General features: G+C 38.8%; 1 protein-coding gene across 3 annotated transcripts in view; it reads right to left on the bottom strand.

Annotated features, from left to right (window-relative positions):
- Nucleotides 2,330-22,631, bottom strand: part of EMB (embigin) — a 59,021-nt gene continuing 38,719 nt past the window's right edge. For all 3 annotated transcript variants that reach the window (XM_005694727.3, XM_018065788.1, XM_018065789.1), the window contains 5 exons: nucleotides 12,475-12,602; nucleotides 7,072-7,351; nucleotides 6,010-6,043; nucleotides 3,838-3,892; nucleotides 2,330-3,276 (listed from right to left, as the gene is read on the bottom strand). In XM_005694727.3, coding sequence (XP_005694784.3) covers nucleotides 3,259-3,276; nucleotides 3,838-3,892; nucleotides 6,010-6,043; nucleotides 7,072-7,351; nucleotides 12,475-12,602 — 515 coding nt within the window. In that variant the 3' untranslated portion in view covers nucleotides 2,330-3,258. The remainder of the gene's footprint in view (nucleotides 3,277-3,837; nucleotides 3,893-6,009; nucleotides 6,044-7,071; nucleotides 7,352-12,474; nucleotides 12,603-22,631) is intronic.

The raw sequence follows: 22,631 nt of genomic DNA, 5'->3' as shown, positions 1-22,631 counted from the left end.
GCGCAGCGGGCAGCATTCTGGATAGATTCTCTCTTTGTCAAGGCTAAATCAAAGACAGTGGAGAAAGATTGCTGCTGCTGCTGCTGCTGCTGCTAAGTCGCTTCAGTCGTGTCCGACTCTGTGCAACCCCATAGACGGCAGCCCACCAGGCTCCCCGTCCCTGGGATTCTCCAGGCAAGAACCCTGGAGTGGGTTGCCACTTCCTTCTCCAATGCATGAAAGTGAAAAGTGAAAGTGAAGTCGCTCAGTCATGTCCGACTCTTAGCAATTCCATGGACTGTAGCCTACCAGGCTCCTCAGTCCATGGGACTTTCCAGACAAGAGTACTGGAGTGGGGTGCCATTGCCTTCTCCGGGAGAGATTAGTGATTGGAAAACTGCAGCATTAAGATATGGCAAAGGGGAGCCTATACAGGTGTGTCATGGGAATTGGTACATTATGCTCCATAGTGAGATTTGTGTTTTAGAAATATGGCCCAGCAGCAATACTAAAGGGGCATCTCAGGAGGTTCAGTGATAAAAAACCTGCCTGCCAATGCAGGAGATGTGGGTTTGATCCCTGAGGTGGAAAGATCCTCTGGAGAAGGAAATGGCAACCCACTCCAGTATTCTTGTCTGGAAAATCCCATGGACATAGGAGGAGCCTGGTGGGCTACAGTCCATGGCGTTGCAAAGAGTTGGACATGACCGAGCAACTAAGTGCACACACACACACACACACACACACACAAAGCAAAAAATGGATTAACAGTAGATGAGGCTGATGTAGGAAAACCAGGACCTTAGCTGTTGCAGCTGGTGAGCATGGGGTAGGGGAGGCAATGAGTGGACTGATGAGCTATTAAAGAGGACGAAGGAACAGAGATTCATGACTAATAAATATTAGTTAATAGAGGAAAAGAAAATGGCACAGTGAACTTTAGGTCTTGCCCTGGGTAACTAGATGCTAAGAAAAAAAAAGAGAAAAAGACTACAAAGTGAAGATTTACATTAGAGCATAAACTGAATATGAAAATATCTGAGAATTTTAAGACATCATTAAATCTACTTAATATGCAGCAAAACTCTGTTAGCTGGAAAGATGAACAGAATTTCCCAAGGTGTCTAATATATTAACGTGGCGTAATTTTCCTACTTCAGCTTTTCTGCTTGCTTTGTATTTTTAGTCAATTTACAATTGGTCATTTTTAGTTAATCCATTCATTTCCATGAGGTTACTTAATGGAAGCATTCCATTTTTTAACCTAACAGTGGTGAAATAATTTTCTGGAGGTTCCCCAGAGAGACTCTAAAAAGTCAAAACTTAACTTTAATTTCCTGAGTACCTTTTCTGCTTAAAGTTACTGAACTTAATTTTCTTTGCTAGGAAAAATAGCAAACACTGACACTTAAAATTTCAATTTACTACATAAATATTTCAGATTATTTTACGTTGGACAGCAATTTTTCTGCCTGAGAACCATTTTAGTCTAAATAATGGTGGCAAAATAGAAGAATACACACTGCATATGAGCTACGAATTGTATGGGGATTTGTATATATCTAGTCACAAATGCATTTGAATTGGATTTAGTCAAAAAGTGGGTCTGACTAATTTTTCATTGAATTCAAATCGTTCAGATTAACTAAGTGCACTGCTTGGTTGCAATCATATAGATACCACCCAAGATCATTTTGTCAAATTAATAATTAACTAAACCAAAACAAATGCCTGGCTCGTGGCTCTGAGACAAGAATATGATGAAACCTGCCATTACTTAAATGATGTAGTCTATTCAGTAAAACTTTTGGGGATAGTTCACACGTTTTATGCAAAACAGTGCTGCAACAAACAGAGAAGCTTCCAAGTCACACTTCATGTGTATTATTCATACGAGTAATATTTTAACGTTAGTTAAGATGCCATATAAAGCGTAATTTTTCACCATCTCAATTTTATTATAATTGTTTCACCCAGAATATCATACAAATTTCTATAAAGTATTTTTTCAAATAACTGAACTTCTCTTTTTCAAGTATTAATCCCCTAGGTCACCAAGACTGTGGGATCTTCACCACCATCCCAAACCCTCCCTCTTTGCCTGTAATTGTTCTGATCCCTGCTGCACTGTGAGCTGGGGGACAGTGGACACATAAGCACCAAGGATCCCCCAGCGGGTCTCACATATTGTCTTCAACCTAACCTAGTATCCTGCTGCATGATACCAATATTCCATTGAAAGCCACTGACAACTTTTCATGTCTATTCAGATTTCATTCGACTTGGTTAAAGTGAGTTTTATAAAATAATTTAGTTATGCACGCAATAAAAAGCCTAAGGCACTGGCAACAACATAGAACAACTTTAATATTTCTTGATTTCAGACAAAGGCCTTAGTATTATGAACCACTAATGATGCTTTTTGAGATATTTAGCCAGCCATGGATACCACCGTGAAACACAGAAGCATGCCTACAGCAGTGAGACATCATGTCTATGTGAACCTTAATCCTACAACATCAACAACAGCTGTAACTTAAGAAATCCAAAACCCACAGCTTAAAATAAAAAATGCTCTCTAGGAAGTCTAAGAATCACTTTAGCTTAATGTGGGAGAACAGTGGAGATGAGTGGAATGAGACTGAGAAATTTGCTTTGGTGGAGATGGAGATGGGCAAGTGTATGGTTTTATTTCTTTGCCTTCAACCAATGTTTTCATAGGAAAAGTATGTTTTCCTTGTGGTAACTGCACAGTAACCATCATTAACAGAGGTAGAAAGTGCTAATTTCCCCTTGATGACACTTCTTTTCAATATGACTGAAGAATGAACTTTACAGGGAATTATTACAAACACTTCACCTAGTAAACATGATTGGGGAAAAAACCTTTTTAAGACAAATGGCAAAGCTTTGTATTTAATGAATTCTTTGGTAATAAACAGGTCTTGAGTGACATTCACTCTGTGTACTATTTGGTTTTGCTGGTGTCGTTCTGCGTGTCCCTTAAGGACTGGAATGAAATTAATTATCCTGGGTTATAGCTCATAGCACAAACTTAATGTAATTTACCTTGCTTTAGTGTAAAATATAGAATGAAACTATATCTGTAGATCTGAAATTGCATATATTATTTACAAAGCTACTACTGAGCATTTTACATAAACTTTTCATCCTTTTAAAAGTAAAAAAAGTCACACGTTCTTAACAAGAAGCAGAAATAAAGCTGAAATGCAAACTCTCTGTACGTCTTCCTGTGACTCCTGACATGATGTTTGTCACTCACTGGCCCACGGATTCCTGAGTTACATAAAGCATAATGAAACATAATTAGTACATCCTGGTTATTCTGGAACAACTTATTATCATTTTAGCAAAGCAAAAATTTCTGGAAGGAGGTGATCCAAAATTGCTAAACCAAATAGTTGCTAAATACTCAAGAGAAAAATGATGAAATATGGAAATTTTGATCCTCATCAGTAAAGAAAATAAACTAATATTGATTCATTCACAGACTAGATGTATAGGAATATATGAGAAAATAGGAGAATCCAGAAAAACAGAGAAAAAAATAAGACTCCATAAAAAGTTATAAAATAACTTGGCCTGTGGTGACAGAAGAAAAAATATACATCTACAGTGCAACCAATTCACTTTTAGATTGGTTGTTACATGTTCTCTGGTGGAAAAAGGATGCCATTTAATTATTGTGTAACGAGTATATTCTCCTATAATATCCAAGCACATAGTGAATGACTAGGTCTTTCATGAAACTAAAATAAAGGAGATGGATTAACAGGCTGTGTGTGCATATTGAATTTTACGTTTTTTTTAGAAGGTAAGCATTTGGAAGCAACTTACATTTTTTCTGTGCCTAGGGCCACTATTTTCTATACCATTGCTATCATCCAATTTCCTGTATAGAGAACAAACAAGAAAATTACTATACATTTACACTGCATCAGACTAAGTCAGTACACGATCTATATCATGGCCATCAAGTTAAAATATGAGGTCAATAGAGATAGGATTTATTCTTGCTAAAAATGGTGTTTTACTCATAATGTTGATTTTATTTGCATGCCATTGCTTGGAGAGGAACCATTGCCACAGATGAGTGACAAAGTCCTGTTTATTTTATGCAGAGAGAATTGCTTTTCCCCAAGAGTGAGTGAAGGCTTCAGTATATGGCCTAACATATGTTGCTTTGACCCATCAAGATAATAGCCAATCTGGAGGTCAGCCAGTACGTAGATAAAGGTGCTATAATCCGACATGTTTATACACTGAATTAGAGGTTAAGCATGGCTCTTTGTCTCCTCAAAGTGCATCAGAATAAGACCACAACATGGGCTCCAGATTCTTAAGACAAGAAAGACTAAACTAGGTTACAAGGGTACACAATTAATACCCTTCTAGATCTTATGGGCAAGCTTGAGCTTATTAAACTAGTCTCACCAGATAATAAATTGAACCATATAATCAGTTACATCAAAATCGGGAGAAGGAGTTGTAGGTAAAATTGTGTGGATTAAATATCTTGGTGGATTAGATAAATGAATGAGCTCTTCATTGAACTGACTAGCTTGTTATACTCTTGAAATGACTAGCTTGTTATACTCTTAGTACTATTTTTTAAAGTCATTTTAAAAGTCATTCATTCTGTGAATGGCTGGTATCTAAAAACATATACAAGCATCAAATATAAAATATATTGATAAACAATATTCTCTTTAAAGACAAATTTATCTCCTAAACTAAAAATTCTTAAAAAAGCATTAGTGAGAGGCTTCTCTAAATGAGTCCAAGTGCCCTTCATACTTGTATTAAATCTAAAGATACTAACGAAACCTAGAGATGAGAAATGTGACTGCAGGGGAATGGAGGGGAACACTTTGGAGGCTGAGCTGGGAGAACAAAAGAATCCAGGCAAGGGTATAACTGTTTCAAATATCTGAATAATCATCATGTTTTCCATGATTCCAAGTGTAAGAAAGGTAATCAGCACATGCAAACCAGAAACATAAAATGTTCAAGTTAATGTGAACAAGTTCTCCAGAAAGAGGTTCACATCCTTTTCAATCATAAGAGTCTGATTCTAAGATTAACATTTTTTTTTTCCTTATCTGGGGTTATAGAACTCCTGATATAATTATTTTATGCCCTTACTTTAGAAGCTTTGTCCTGTTGATTTGAGTGAACTGAGTAAAAATAACTATTTGAATAATATCTATGAATATACGCATGACAACTATCCACTCTAGTCTTGCTATTTAACTGTGGTTATAGCGCTCACACCTCAGAGCTTGTCTTGACTGACAAAGATAAATTATAAGTGTCCATTTGGTAGTTGCTCAGGCTTCCCTTTTCCTAGGTTTCCTTTGGCTGCTTTACTCTGATCTCATTTTCCAGACCCTGGCTCTATTACTTGAACTTCAAACCCAGTTTTGGGCAACTCCCTCAGCCCAGTGGAGCTGGGCACCACTCTCAGTTCCCTGGCATGGTGGAACCAACAACTCCCACTGTCACCAAACCAAATGACATCACTGGTCATTTTCTTTCTAATTCTCCTCCAGCTCAGCTCAACTCTAAACAAAGGGGACTGTAAAAGAAATAGTGACACAATTTGTGTTCTCAGGAAAATAATAACAAATAGAATCCTAGGTCAGTGATTTTCAACATGACAGAGAATCAGAATCAGTGATGGAGACTTTAAAGAAATACAGATACTCAGGCATAGAAGGCATTCAGTAACCGAAGCTTATGCTAAGCACTTTTACACAGAGTAAGTCTTTTAATCCTAAAACCTATGTGGTAATGTCATTAAACCCATTTTGTTGAAGAGAAAACAGAAGTACAGCGAGGTGTTGCAGACAGGTAAATGCCACTTTTCACCACAAATGGACATGTGCAGAAAATCACACAAAATATACTCTTGTACCTTTTTCTCTCTAACTGCAAACATTTTATTTAACTTCATATTTATCTGTATTTTATTCAAGGGAAAATTATTCTATAAAAAATAATACTTACAGCTGTTCACCTTGTTCAATTTCTTTCCCATCATCTGTGTAACAAAAGAAGAACTTAACTGTAAGGCTGGTTTATTATTCTTGTGGAATATGTATGCTCAATTCTACTTTCCCCTGAATTCTAATCCCTGACTGCCCACGCTGTTTTCCTGCTCTGCAATGAGAGGTGACAGCTGCACGTCTGTCATGTCCACTCCTTCCCTGCTCTCCTGACTTGCAGCTTTTATCAAGCAAAACACTGGCTTTCCAGATGGCTCGGCGCATAAGGAATCCACCTGCAGTGCAGGAGACACGGAAGACACGGGTTCAATCCCTGGGTGGGGAAGAGCCCCTGGAGAAGGAAATGGTAGTCTGCTCCAGTATTCTTGCCTAGAAAATCCCATCGACAGAGGAACCTGGCTGGTTACAGGCCATGGGGTCGCAAAGCATCAGACATGACTAAACACAAGGTACATGCTGAGGTATAACTGACAAAAATTGACCAAGTCTCGTCTAGTGCCTGGGATCATCAAAAACAGGACTGACTGACTTGTAATTATTAAAGTTACTAAACAGCACCAAATAGGAAAAAATACAGAATGCAAGAACAATTTTCCTAGCGGGCCAGTGGTTTCTCAGTCTATAAACCATCAGGAACAGGCCATGAAAACAGATCCGGCAGGCAATGTCTCTTTTATGAGAATTCAAATATGTTTGATAAAACATTTTAAAAAATGAGTTATCTAAGTGAAAGGATAACTGCTTATCTTTGAGATCTTTTCTATTAAGTTACCACAGAATTTTCTAATATTCTAGTACCAAAGCATGTTATCACTTAATTGGTGTGTTGGTACCAGTAACACCAAAGAAGAGGGGATAAAAGGCATATTTTAGCACTAAAGCTTCTTAGGAAGTTGAAAAAAGAAGTCCATCAATATAATCTCCTAGCTCACAGTCATCACTGATATTAACGTAAATACCACTACAAATAAAAAAAGTTATGTTTTTTTTCCCCAAAACTCTAAAGCCACTGTAATGTAGTAAGTCGTAACATGAGAATGTTATCTAAAAAAGGAAATCTTACCTGAGGGCTTCTTTTTCTTTTGAGTATACTTTTCAAAAAGCAGAATAATAGCCACTAAGAGAACAACCTCGGCAGCTATTGCACAAAATGCTTTAAGGGGTACCAAATAGCTGAGCACGACGAGTTCAACGTGTCCTTCACTCTCCCCTAACTCGAATATTGCATGGCACCAGTAGGTTCCCTGATCGTCCTCTGAAAGTTGCGTTATCTTCAGCTTTGTTTCATTAGCATGTTTTCCACTGATCACATACTTATCATTCACTGGAACACCAATAGGAACCTAATATAAGGAGACATTAAAATCCATTGCTGTCATAGTCCATAAAAAAAAATATGTCCTGAGTGATCTAGTTTTGAGTGAAAGCTACAAGACAGTACCAAGAAAACAGCTTAGTAGCAAAAGGGCATATTGAAATTTGTGAGAAGTTATACATAACAGCTTTGTCTAACTCAATGAAACTATGAGCCATGCTGTGTAGGACTACCCAAGATGGACAGGTCATGGCGTAGAGTTCTGAATAAAACATGGTCCACTGGAGAAGGGAATGGCAAACCACTTCGGTATTCTTGCCTTGAGAACCCCATGAACAGTATGAAAAAGCAAGAAGATAGGACACTGAAAGATAAACTCCCCAGGTTGGTAGGTGCCAAATATGCTACTGGAGATCAGTGGAGAAATAACTCCAAAAAGAATGAAGGGACGGAGCCAAAGCAAAAACAACACCCAGTTGTGGATATGACTGGTAATGGAAGTAAAATCCGATGCTGTAAAGAGCAATATTACACAGGAAATTGGAATGTTAGGTACATGAATCAAGGCAACTGGAAGTGGCCAAACAGGAGATGGCAAGAGTGAACATCAACATTCTAGGAAATCAGTGAACTAAAATGGACTAGAATGGATGAATTTAACTCAGATGATCATTATATCTACTACTGTGGGCAAGAATCCCTTCGAAGAAATGGAGCAGCCATCATAGTATACAAAACAGTCTGGAATGCAGTACTTGGATTCAGTCAGAAAAATGACAGAATGATCTCTGCTCGTTTCCAAGGCAAACCGTTCAATATCACAGTAATCCAAGTCTATGCCCCAACCAGTAGTGCTGACGAAACTGAAGTTGAATGGCTCTATGAAGACCTACAAGACCTTTCAGAACTAACACCAGAAAAAGAGGTCCATTTCACTATAGGTGACTGGAATGCAATAGTAGGAAGTCAAGAAACACCTGAAGTAACAGGCAAATTTGGCCTTGGAGTACAAAATGAAGCAGGTCAAAGGTTAACAGAGTTTTGCCGAAGAACACACTGTCATAGCAAACACCCTCTTCCAACAACACAAGAGAAGACTCTATACATGGACATCGCCAGATGGTCAATACTGAAATCAGATTGACTATATTATCTGCAGCCAAAGATGGAGAAGCTCTACACAGTCAGCAAAAACAAGACCGGGAGCTGACTGTGACTCAGATCATGAACTCCTTATTGCCAAATTCAGACTTAAATGAAGAAAGCAGGGAAAACCACTAGACCATTCAGGTGTGACCTGAATCAAATCCCTTACAATTATACAGTGGAAGTGACAAATAGATTTAAGGGATTAGATCTGATAGAGAGCCTGAAGAACTACGGACGTAGGTTCATGACACTGTACAGGAGGTAGTGGTCAAGACCATCTCCAAGAATAAGAAATGCAAAAATGCAAAATGGTTGCCTGAGGAGGTCTGTAAAATCGCTGTAAAAAGAAGAGAAGCTAAAAGCAAAGGAGAAAAGGAAATATATACCCATTGGAATGCAGAGTTCCAAATAACAAGGGAGGATAAGAAAGCCTTCCTCAACGATCAATGCAAAGAAACAGAGGGAAACAACAGAATGGGAAAGACAAGAGATCTCTTCAAGAAAATTAGAGATGCCAAGAGAACGGTTCTTGCAAAGACGGGCACAATAAAGGACAGAAATGGTATGGACCTAACAGAAGCAGAAGATGTTAAGAAGAGGTGGAAAGAATATGCAGAAGAACTATGCAAAAAAGTTATTCATGACCCAGATAACCAGGATAGTGCGATCACTCACCTAGAGCCAGAAATCCTGGAATGCAAAGTCAGGGGGCATTAGGAAGCATCACTAGAACAAAGCTAGTGGAGGTGATGGAATTCCAGTTGAGCTGTTTCAAATCTTAAAAGATGATGCTGTGAAAGTGCTGCACTCAATATGCCAGCAAATTTGGAAAACTCAGCAGTGGCCACAGGACTGGAAAAGGTCAGTTTTCATGCCAATCCCAAAGAAAGGCAATGCCAAAGAATGCTCAGACTACTACACCACTGCACTCATCTCACACACAGGCAAAGTAATGCTCAAAATTCTCCAAGTCAGGCTTCAACAGTACATTAACTGTGAACTTATCGATATTCAAGCTGGATTTAGAAAAGGCAGAGGAACCAGAGATCAAATTGCCAATATCCACTGGATCATAAAAAAAGCAAGAGAGTTCCAGGAAAACATCTACTCTGCTTTATTGACTATGCCGAAGCCTTTGACTGTGTGGATCACAACAACCTGTGAAAAATTCTGAAAGAGATGAGAATACCAGACCAGCTTACCTACTCTTGAGAAACATGTATGCAGGTTAAGAAGAAAGTTTTAGAACCAGACATGGAACAACAGACTGGTTCCAAATCGGGAAAGGAGTATGTCAAGGCTGTATATTGTCACCCTGCTTATTTAACTTATATGCAGAGTACATCATGAGAAATGCTGGACTGGATGAAGCACAAGCTCGAATTAAGATTGCCAGGAGGAATATCTACAACCTGAGATATGCAAGTAACACCACCCTTATGGCAGAAAGTAAAGAACTAAAGAGCCTCTTGATAAAGTAAAAGAGGAGTGAAAAAGCTGGCTTAAAGCTCAACATTCAGAAAACTAAGATCATGGCATCCAGTTCCATCACTTCATGGCAAATAGATGGGGAAACAATGCAAACAGTGACAGACTTTATTTTGGGGGGCTCCAAAATCACTGCCAGTGTTGACTGCAGCCATGAATTAAAAGATGCTTGCTCCTTGGAACAAAAGCTATGACCAACCTAGACAGCATATCAAAAGCAGAGACATTACTTTGCCAACAATGGTCCATTTAGTCAAAGCTATGGTTTTTCCAGTAGTCATATATGGATATTAGAGTTGGACTATAAAGAAAGTTGAGCACCAAAGAATTGATGCTTTTGAACTGTGGTGTTGGAGAAGACTCTTGAGATCCCTTTTGGACTGCAAGGAGATTTGACCCGTCCATCCTAAAGGAGATCAGTCCTGAATATTCATTGAAAGGACTGATGCGGAAGCTGAAATTCCAATATTTTGGCCACTTGATGCGAAGAACTGACTCAATTGAAAGACCCTGACTCTGGGAAAGATCAAAGGCAGGAGGATGGATTGAAACCATCCATCCAGGTTTCATGTTAGAATACTTGGTTAGTTGTTCAAAGTACTTCCTCCTTCACCAGTGCAGGCATACACTCATTAAATCAACTATTAAGTTGATTAAGCTATTAACTGATCATTCCTATTAAGGAAGCTCCCTGGTTCTTGACACTGGGAGTTCCTCAGACTGGAACGGACATCTTCAGGCCTTTAAAGCTGATGTAGAAGGACTAGCAGATCTTCCTGAGAGCCTGGTAAGCAAGGTGGTCTGTATACTTTCTGTCTTTTCAAAGCTGTATTTCTCTTTCAATCAAGTCAGTTTCTGGAATTCACTGGGTTTTCTTCAGTCTTTTAAGATCCATACCAAGCTATTTGGGGGTTGATTTATTTAATCTATTTAAGTTAAATTTTACTCGTAGGCCATTTGCTGCCTTCATTGCTCTATTATTCAACTGCAGTGATCAATAAATGCTAATCTGAATACAACTATTCCTGGAGATTATCTGATGAAGAACTGTGAGTTTATTATTTGCCAAAAAATTATACCAACCAGGCTCTCTGTGCACAGCTTTGCCTGTGATCTTGTTACAAAGGTACTCTCTAACTCAGGGCTGGTAAATCAAAGCACCTCATGTTTAGTAGGCACCCCAGGTTGAGTCTGATGCAGATGGTTCATGTACATTTTGAAAAAACACTTGACCTAAGTTTTGACTTGTACTCTCTTCGCTGCACTTTTCTTATATCCTAATATGATCCATGCTTGGGGCTAAATTGAGAGACACTTAGTACGATGGAAAGAAGCCCAGACTGTACTCTCGAAGTTCAATATAATTAGATTTGGCTATTTTTTGTCTAGTATGACATATGCGGGCTTTCCAGGTAGCTTAGCTGGTAAAGAATCCACCTGCAATGCAGGAGACCCTGGTTCAATTCCTAGGTCCAGAAGTTCCCCTGGAGAAGGGATAGGCTACTCCAGTATTCTTGGGCTTCCCTGGTGGTTCAGATGGTAAAGAATATGCCTGGAATGCAGGAGACCTGGATTCAATTCCTGGATGGGAAGATCCCCTAGAGAGGTCATGGCAACCCACTCTAGTATTCTTGCCTGGAGAATCCCATGGACAGAGGAGTCTGGCGGGCTACAGTCTATGAGGTTGCAAAGAGTCAGACAGGACTGAGCACTTGTCAGCAGCAGCATGTTTTTCTTAATATCAGGTCTTTGAAAAGCCATTCATTTTTTAGTAGGAATTTAAAGTATCTGGCTTCCCCTAGGTCCCTGGAGGCATAAAAGAGGTCAATGACACTGAAAGAACCCAAAACCTAAGTTTGTTACCTAATTTTCATTCTTTCCTTAAATGTTGCCACTATATTGCATTCTATCACAAATGTTTCTAGAGACAGAAGCAGGAAAAGATAACTTCCTTCTTTTCAAGTTACTTTCATGAAATGATAAGGAAAAAAAAGAATAATTTTTGTTGGGATTATACCTAAGCTTATCAACTAAAAATGAATTGTAACTTTCAGTGAATTTAAATAAGTTGCTAAATAAAAAACAAAGTACCAGCTAATGAAACATTGGGAGTATCCATTGGAAAAGACTCTGATGCTGGGAGGGATTAGGGGTAGGAAGAGAAGGGGACGACTGAGGATGAGATGGCTGGATGGCATCACAGACTTGATGGATATGAGGCTGAGTGAACTCTGGGAGATGGTGATGGACAGAGAGGCCTGGCGTGCTGCGATTCATGGGGTCACAAAGAGTCGGACACGACTGAGCGACTGAACTGAACTGAACTAAACTGAGATGTATAATGTAAAGTGCTAAAAACATCAAACAACTCCATTCATCACTGTTCTTTCTCCATGATCATGTATTTAAGAATAAGAGAAGAAGCAATAGTCCTAAGAACTTTGAGTATAATACAATCTTATTACTTATCAAATAAATGTGTTTATTTTATAAGTAAAAGAAATATTATCTTACCTGTACACTCCCATTGCCAGTGTACCAGGTCCAATTTAAAGGAAGACAATCTTGACATTTACATATCAAGACAACTGAATCCCCCACGTAAGTGATCAGTGGTTTGTTTTTTCCATTAATTTCAGGAACTAAGGAAAATGTATAAATACACATATTACTAAAAAAGTCTGAATGGCAGGATGTATTCAAGTTGAATATAATTTATCCTTTCATTTTTTCATTTATATATGATTTTCTTTCTGTAGTTTTAGTTCTATATAAAATGAATCAATGTCCAGTAGTTACCATGGACTGTTGTAGTAGGTAGGTAGTGCAATGTAATTGTCCAGTAGTACAGAAAGAGAAGAAAGGTCTTCTATTATGAGCCTAATAACAGTTATAAATATTGTAATAAACTGTTACATACTTTGGATATGAAAGAAACTTCATGTTTTTCAAGTCTATTTTTCCGTCCCACCTACTAAATTACTTTAGAACAAATATTTCTCTTAAAGTTTACCCTTAGATGGCACTTAAGTAAGGAGATAAAATTTTTAGGATTTAAAATTCTTAGTTCATACAAATTTATGAAAAGGGTTGGAGAAGTTGAGAAGATGAGAAATGAACAAAGGAAATTTAAGAGAGAAAAAGAAAATGAGATGAAAAATTCTTTCATGTGGTTTTGTTAAAAATAAAAACCCAAAAAACTAACAGTCACTGTGATAATCTATTTCATAAAGTTAGAAGCAGATGCCATTAGTAACAGACTAAAATTGAGTACTGAATTTAGAAAAATTAAGTTTTAAGGCTATGAATAACTTGGTATGTGTGTGCTAAGTCACTTCAGTCATGTCCGACTCTTTGCAACCTTATCAACTTTAGCCCTCCAGGCTCCTCTGTCTGTGGGATTCTCCAGGCAATACTGGGGTTGGTTGTCATTTCCTTCTCCAGAATAATTTGGTAAGAAAATTAAAACAGAACAATATAAGCAAAGCAATAAAGATCAACCAGGAGCCTCCATGATGAAATCAATTCCTTCTGACAGACCTCAAGGGATATATTAGAGAATATACACTTATACTGGAGACAGAAACTTATCAACAAAGATGACTTTTGTTGATATCTTTTCTTTTACTAATTTTAGCAGGTTTTGTGTTTTGGTTTTCCTTTTAGTTGGTTTGCTAGCAGAGAGTGTTTGACATTATGTGTACATTTTAATAATATTATGTTGACAAATGTTATAGATATTATTTGCTATTCATTTGTTATCCTATTTTTATATTTTATTTTGGGAGGGTCAGGGTGGAAAATGGAAAGATCAATTTTAGTTGCTAAAATTAAGTTTCCAGGTTAAATACATTTTCTAAATGCTCTTGGCTTTCTACTACCCAAAGATAACACCATTTTATGGATATGTGAATTATAAAGATGAGGAAGGGCAAAATAATCATAACTAGAAAAGAAATTCTGACTTCTATATTCACTTGTATGGACCTCCCTGGTGGCTCAGATGGTAAAGAATCTGTCTGCAGTGCAGGAGACCAGGGTTCGATCCCTGAATCGGGACGATCCCCGGGAGAAAGGAATACCAAACCACTCCAGTATTCTTGCCTAGAGAACTCCATGGACAGAGAAGCCTGGAGGGCTACAGTCTATGGGGTTGCAAAGAGTCAGACACAACTGAATGACTAACACACACACACACACTCCTCAACATAACCACTTGTATAAGGGATAAAAATAGGGTTGGATTTCTTCACAGTCTGTCTTTAGGTGATTAACATTATTGTGATGAATGTGGGAAGTCTTCCATTTTCCTTATGGTTTCACATGGGGCTAAATACAATTGCACACATCATCCTCTCCTTCATCAGTAAACCTGCCCAGCATAGTATTGAATGACGTACTGCTAAAAATAAAGAGATGCAAATGAGAAAGACATATCACCAGTGCAAATGTTCCAGAAATCTTAAGATGGCAGAGCAATCTGTAAGTCAATGATTACTATACCTATTATTACCAAGGAAACCTGTTTTGACAAGATGGAATGATGTACAATTTTACATTAACCACGTGTGAACTGCCAATCATTAATTTGTAATCACCCCCACTAACAGTTTATGAGCACCTAGTAAGGTACCACTGGGGCGCTCCTGAGGAAGGAGAGACGTGGAACCCATGTAACTGTTGTGACTGAGGTCATCCCAGTCACAAGAAACTGGTGAGCTGACCTTGCCAGAGAATATTCTGAGCACTCCTTCTGAGAGCCTCCTAGTGTCCCATATTCCCTTTTGGTCGCCATGAGGCTGAGGGACTTTAAGGGAAATGTAGTCATTAGTTGTCCATTTCAAAGATCAGATCATGAGTGTTTGAATTAGTCAGCACAACGTGACGGTGACGCGACAGACATAAGCTCTAGGTCCAGGAAATATCTGAGTTAGAATTACAGTTTCAATGTCACTAGTGTTGAGGACACAGGTAGATTATGCCCTCCCCTAGTGTTACTGTAAAGAACTGAGTACAGGAGCACAATATATAACATTGCTCGGTGTAGAGCAGTTGTTTTGCTCTAGTTGCTAAGTCGTGTCCACCTCTTTTGCAACTCCATGGAATGTAGCCACCCAGGCTCCTCTGTCTATGGGATTTCTCAGGCAACAATAATTGGAATTCCATTTCCTTCTCCAAGGCATCTTGCTGACCCAGGGATCAAATCCACGCCTCCTGCACTGGCCGGCAGATTCTTTACCGCTGAGCCACCAGGAAAGCCCTCGGTGTAGAGTGAACACCACAGAATTCAAACTTTTGCTGTGTCCAGGTGCTGGTACTGCTCTTCTTAACAGAGCTTCTTATAATTTATAACGCCCATGGCCTTCCTGCATTCGCCAGCATAGTGGCATGGATTATTAGTGTGTGCAGGAATGATTTCTAGGCTGTGTGGAAGACAGAAGAAATAAAACACAGAATGAAAGGAGAACTGGAAATTCATCTGAATTCATTTCAGAACTTTAAGAGTGTATAAAAACACCCCTGAATGAGGAAAAGCATCCAAACTGAGTCTTTTACAGAACAACCAACTCATCTGAGAAAGGTGATTAAAAGGGATTAAAATGATGGAAAATAAAAAATGAATTCACAGGGGACAAGGCCCAGAAGAATGAAGAAACAGTAGCTTTGAGATGCTGGTGGTGGTACCAATTTATCCTTTAATAATATATAGATTTAAAAAGTTTGCTGTGAAGCTGTAAAACAAATTCTACCACTTAAAAAACTCATTGAAGTCCTTGGCTAACACAGATGAATAAGAGTTTGTTTGTTTAAGAATTACAATTTAAGTATAAATTAGAACAATTTAAATCAGGGGACCTAATTACCTCTCCTTACCATGAAAAGAAATGAAATTGGTTAAAAGTTAAAAAGAAATTATTGTTTCCAGAGCTATGTTGTATATGGAGCAGAAAGAATAAATGGAATAATAACTTTACATATTATTATAAAACCTAAGAATATAAAGGAAATGGCCCATTCAACACATACTGAATTTAACAAGGCAAAATAAAGCAAGTAATACTTTGATACCATGAGCTAAATTTTTAAATACTATACACGTGTCTTTTTATAATAAAAGTAAAGAGGGTATCTCTCACGTAAGTGTTCTTACTAGATCAAGTTATTTTTTTTATCCAGTTCAATTTCCTCAGTCTTGGGCTACCCCTTCAGAGCCATTTGTAGATCCAGACAGCACTCTAATAGAAGAACCCATACAAGAAAACCAGGAGCAAAGCTAGCACCCAAGAGACGACTGACTATACATATTGACATGAACATGAGAACGGTATTTCAAGTTCCTGAAAAATAAGACAATAACTTTAAACGTCACAATGTTAAAAGGTTTAATTTAGCTTGAACCACAGAACATATTTTGTTTCATTTTTCTTATGGTAGAGCCTCAGGAGGCACTCCTTTCCTCAGGAGGCACTGGAGAAGAAAACAGAAGTCTGGGGAGGGGCTGGACTGAATTCCCTGGTGACCTCAGTATTAAATTCCCTACTCTCATTCAACCCTCCAGTTTTTCAGTCCTAGAAGGGGGGTGAGTCCTGGATGGGTCATATTCCAGGGCACAGATTGGGCCTTGTTTTCTAGGGCTAGGAATCTGGAGGTATAAATAACTCAGCCTCATACTCAGCATGTTTTTTCCTGGTTTGGGAGGGTCTCTCCTCCTGCCTGAGGAAATAAGTATCAAACTGAGCTTGGACTGTGAAAGCATAGGTGACTCTGCTTTGGTTTAAGGTTAGTAAGACCTAAGTGAGAAAAAAGAAGCCACCTAAGGATTTCAGCAAAGTCTGTAGCCACGTCTGGCCGATAATGAGATGTTATTTTTCTTTCTTTTTTTTTTTTTATTAATTAATTAATTTATTTTTTTGGTGTCTCTTTTCTGTGTGTATTTCCATATTTGAGATTTTGTTGTGAAGAGGAATGACTGCACCAGGTAAGAAAGGAGTTATTCTTGGATATCCTGACAAAACACTATCAACTCAGTAGCACCTTTTAATCGGACTCCACTCCAATATTCCCAAGAGCTGACGTGGCTTTACTACTAAATGGAGTATGAGAACACAGAAGCACTTTGAGGGATAAAGTCCTACCTGGAAAGATCCACTCTACTTTTGGAGAGGCCTCAATTAAAAGACTGGCTTCCCTAGTGGCTGAGGGTAAAAGAATCTGCCTGCCAATGCAGGAGACATGGGTTCAATCCCTGGGTCGAAAAGATTCCTTGGAGAAGAAAATGGCAACCCACTCCAGTATTGTTGCCTGGAAAATCCCATGGAGAGGAACCTGGCAGGCTACAGTCCATGGAATTGCAAAGAATCAGACACGACTGAGTGACTAAGCAACTAAATACCGGCAGATTAAGTAGTTTTGAGCTTGGCTAACATATGGATTCTTTTCTGAAGCCACAAGGTTCCTTCCCAACCTCAGATGGAACAGAGCCACCCTTCCTGAGTTCCACACGCAGAGGTACAACGTGTACATATCTGGCACTGCTTTTTCATAGTGTAGCTCTGATACAGTTGTTTCTAGAGCCAGGCTAGGCTCACCTTAAAACAAGCACTGCTTTGAAGACAGACTGTGAAACTGGTTTGGTTGAGCACCAGGTAAGGGCACAGTTTCTGCTTTCCCAGCTTGTGGATCTCCCAGACACCTATCTGCTTCTCAATTTCAGCATGCCTCTTTTTGGAAATTAATCAGGCCATGCTTCAGCATGGGAAGGTGTGTTGAAATATGATCAAAATATTGAAATTCACTCACAAGCTAAGAATCAAAAGTGGAAGACAGGTAACATTTGAGATGGCAAAAGATACATTGGTCTGCAGTGAGCCTCTAAGAGGCACAGGCTTGGGAGGCACAACTGGTAGCTGAAGGGTGCTTTTCAAGAAAATCCTGGGTATTTTTATAAGGTTTGGGTGAGGAACACATGGGTATGCTATGAAAGCATCCCAGGTTAAATGTTGCTGCTGCTGCTGCTAAGTTGCTTCAGTCGTGTCCGACTGCGCGACCCCATAGACAGCAGCCCACCAGGCTCCCCCGTCCCTGGGATTCTCCAGGCAAGAGTACTGGAGTGGGTTGCCATTTCCTTCTCCAATGCATGAAAGTGAAGTCACTCAGTTGTATCTGACTCTTCGCGACCCCATGGACTGCAGCCTACCAGGCTCCTCCCTCCATGGGATTTTCCAGGCAAGAATACTGGAGTGGGGTGCCATTGCCTTCTCCGAGGTTAAATGTTAACTGCAGATAACTGACAGTGACTGAGGGATACCACAGGGAAACAAAACTCACATTCTGTATTCTTTGCATCTCTTCTGTTTCCTTGACGATACCCTAAACTAAAAGCCAAATGACATTAATCACTGCTCTGGTATGCTTTCTTCGGCTGATAAGAGTGATGTGCATCAAAATTAGAGAAGGCACTATACTCAGGGAACACTGATTTGTTCAAACTTCTCCAGAGGTAACAGCTGGTTCTGGGTTTCTGCTTATGTTTAGAAATATTTACGAATAAGCATTCTAATGTGTCCTGTTGGCTTTATGGAACTCTGGATAAAGTAGGACACACACTCTTTGGGTTGAAAGAATTCAAATTTTAAGACAGTAAAATTGATCGAGATGTGTCAAGGAAGGTAAGGTCTAGGAACTACTTAGTGGAAGTGAAAGCCCTATGGAGTTGTAAGCTTAGAGATTTCTATTTGCATATTTGTGAACTATAAAACATCAGCCTGTGTCACTTTTGGCTCAAGGATGTTTAGGTGTTATTGAATTAGAAAAAGATTCTCCCATGTAGTCAAAGCCAGCTAACTAGCATTCTATTAATACACTATGCACTTCTATCAATACACTTTTTGAAGCTGAAGTTCCAACTGTTTCTATTATTCTGTTCTTCCCTACTTTGACTGGTTGGATGCTCCCAGGTGAGGACAGATGGCTGGGAGAAGAGAGGTTTCTTGGTACTATCAAAATGTCACTGTGTCTTCTAAGTTCTTTGTCCTATTACTTATTCTTTACCAACAAAATTTCTGCATCTTGGTACTAAGAGATTTTAACAGATTGTTATTATAGAAACTTTCCATATCCACTTTAGAATATTTCACCTTCTACTGAAAAACATGGTAGACCATCACTGACATATTAGCAGTTGCAAGGTAATCACTGACATATTAGCAGTTGGTGAAAGGTAATCACTGACATATTAGCAGTTGCAAGCTTCAGGTGTGACCTTTGCTTTCTCCCTGTACTGTCACCAACAGACAAACACACAAAGTCAGCAGGTTTTTTTCACAACATACTCATCAGGGATGTTCAGGTTTTTTATAATCTTGTAGTATAGTCAAAGATGGAGAAGATCTATAGAGTTAGTAATAACAAGACTTGGAGCTGACTGTGGCTCAGATCATGAGCTCCTTATTGAAAACTTCAGGCTTAAATTGAAGAAAGTAGGGAAAAACACTAGGCCATTCAGGGATGAGCTAAATCAAATCCCTTTGATGCTGGGAGGGATTGGGGGCAGGAGAAGAAGGGGACGACAGAGGATGAGATGGCTGGATGACATCACTGACTCGATGGACACGAGTCTGAGTGAACTCTGGGAGTTGGTGATGGACAGGGAGGCCTAGCGTGCTGTGATTCATGGGGTCGCAAAGAGTCGGACACAGCTGAGCAACTGAACTGAACTGAACTGATGACTATACAGTGGAGGTGACAAACAGGTTCAAGGGATTAGATCTGGTAGACAGAGAGCCTGAAGAACTATGGATGGAGGTTTTAACACTGTACAGGAGGCAGTGACCAAAACCATCCCAAAGAAAAAGAAATGCAAAAAGGCAAAATGGCTGGCTGAGGAGGCCTGACAAATAACTGAGGAAAGAAGAGAAGTGAAAGGCAAAGGAATAAGGTCAAAGATATATCCATCTGAATGCAGAGTTCCAAAGAACAGCAAGGAAAAATAAGAAGGGCTTCTTAAATGAACAATGCAAAGAAACAGAGGAAAACAGTAGAATGGGAAAGATGGGAGATCTCTCTTCAAGAGCACAGAGATCTCAAGGGAATATTTCATCCAAGGATGGGCATGATAAAGGACAGAAACAGTAAGAACCTAACAAAGCAAAAAAGATTAAGAACAGGTGGCAAGAACACACAAAAGAACTATACAGATAAGGTCTTAATGACCCAGATAACCAGGAAGGTATAGTCACTCACCTAGAGCCTGACATCCTGGAGTCTGAAGTCAAGTGGGACTTAGCAGAAATTACTAATTTTAATTGGAAAATACCTTGATGCTTAGAAAGACTGAAGGCAAAAGGAGAAGGAAGCAGCGGAAGGTGAGATGGTGAGATGGCATCACCAACTCAATGTACATGAATTTGACCAAACTCCAGGAGACAGTGGAGGACAAAGGAGCCTGATGTCCTGCAGTCTGTGGGGTCACAAAGAGTTGGACATGATTTACTGACTGAAAAACAACAGTAATAAATCAACCAATTCCCATAAAAGGAGAAAGAGGGACTTTGCTGATAAACTGTTTAGAGGTCTCAGGCGCACGCACTCCAGTTGACTCATGTAGTCAACAGCAGAATTTGGGGAGGGGTGCTCAATTAGAGGATAAAATAGGCTCAAATAGAGGATAAAACGGCCTTTTCATCTACACTCAATTGAAAAGATAACCTTTCTTAGGAAAAGTCATAAGCAATCCACATGGAAAAAAAGAAATACAGGATATTTATAAAAATATACACTAGTCTAGAAGTCTCACAAGATCTAAACAACTATAATATGAATTATTCTGCAAATGCTATTGAATTATGCTCAAATAATTCCTCCAAGTAATAGTCACCTTAAATAAACAGAATTATTTTATCAGCAAGAATCTGGAAGGGCCCAAATTATTAATTATATGAAATCTTTAAGATATAGGACACACTTAAAAGTTACACTGTTCAGTGGGCATTTAAAACTAATAAACTGAAAATAAATTGTTTCAAGAAAACTATCAAAAGCAAAAAAAAAGTAAGTATTCAGTGGCTCTTTGTATTCCTCAAGCACTTGATTTCAAACCGAGACCTTGTGTAGGTGCTTCTAACAAAAGCCAGCATCAACCTAGTTACTCAAAATAGATATAAATTAAGAGGCCTTCTTTAAGACTGGCATTAACTTTATTAAAGTGTTAGTCACTCAGTCGTGTCTGACTCTTTGCTACCCCATGGACTGTAGCCTACCAGGCTCCTCTGTGTGTGGAATTCTCCACGCAAGAATACTGGAGTGGGTAGCCATTCTCTTCTCCAGGGGATCTTCCTAACCCTGGGATCAAACCAGGGTCTTCTGTATTGCAGGCATATTCTTTACTGTCTGAGCCACCAGGGAAGTCCCCAAGACATGGTACATTGAAAATGAAAATGCTTCTTTTCACATTAGAGGCCAGAATGATCAGTTCCAAGTAGTAATGTAATTTATTATGAGTACTAATAAGAAAAAATGAATTTAATATTTAAACTTTGAACAGGTATGACAATACATACTTCTAGAAAACAGTACTATTTAGAGGAAGAGAAAAAGCAATTTTTTAAGTTGAATCTCCTGGAGGCACTTTGAGCCTCAAGATTTGATAGGCATTTCCTCAAGACCTCTAGCCTTTCTTTATGCGTTTAAAGGAGACACAATAAATTGTTTACTAGGGTTGTGTGTGTGTCCACATGTTAAGTATCTGTTAGCTCATTAGAATGGTTGCAGGGGGCAGAGAAAAAGACTGGGGAAAGAAAGGAAAAGAGAAGGGAAGAAAAGAAATAAGGGAAGGAAATTTATATGACGTTTCTAACATTCACTAGGTTAAATTAGGCAAATGGAGGAAAGATGGTTAAAAGAGAACATCCATGATCAAAATAATCAAAAGATGATAACAGATTCTGCCTTTGCAAACACCAAAGTGCATAAATACAGAATTTATTATATTTACTCAGTAGGAACATATACAAAACCACCTGAAGGAAATGAGTCTGCATGCAGAGGGACTACAGGAAGGCATGAATGAGGGAATGATCTGAAATCATGGCAATGATGGAGCAGGCCATCCTGCTATTGATGGGACTCTGGGGACAGTATATTTTGTCAGAGCAGCTAGCCAGATTTCACAATCTTTAGGAAACGCAAAAAAAAAACCAATTTCTCGTGTGCCCTGGGAAATTAACATGAAACAAAGCCCAAAACATGGCAACAGACTGCATTTCCCAATTACCATCAGGGACAGTGAAATTCACTAAGCTGTTAATATCATAAAATATGATTTTTTTTGTGAAGATAATTACCCAATTTGAACAACTAGTCTATATTATGAGATTAAGACCTTTAAAGTTTGGTTTCATGGGGGTAAGAGTAAAATACTTTGACTTTTTTTTTCCCATGGAGGAGAGCTGTGGATTACACTCTAGGGTTTGGCCTTATTTGATTAAAACAAAACCAGGCAACCTTTATGCATCCCCATATTACCTTTAAGTGCTACACTCAAAATGCCAACAAATTTGGAAAACTCAGCAGTGGCCACAGGACTGGAAAAGGTCAGTTTTCATTCCAATCCCAAAGAAAGGCAATGCCAAAGAATGCTCAAACTATTACACACTTGCACTCATCTCACATGC

This window comes from Capra hircus, chromosome 20, assembly GCF_001704415.2.
Source record: "Capra hircus breed San Clemente chromosome 20, ASM170441v1, whole genome shotgun sequence".
In the NCBI taxonomy this organism is placed as follows: Eukaryota; Metazoa; Chordata; class Mammalia; order Artiodactyla; family Bovidae; genus Capra; species Capra hircus.
This window is presented reverse-complemented; position numbering and strand designations above follow the sequence as displayed.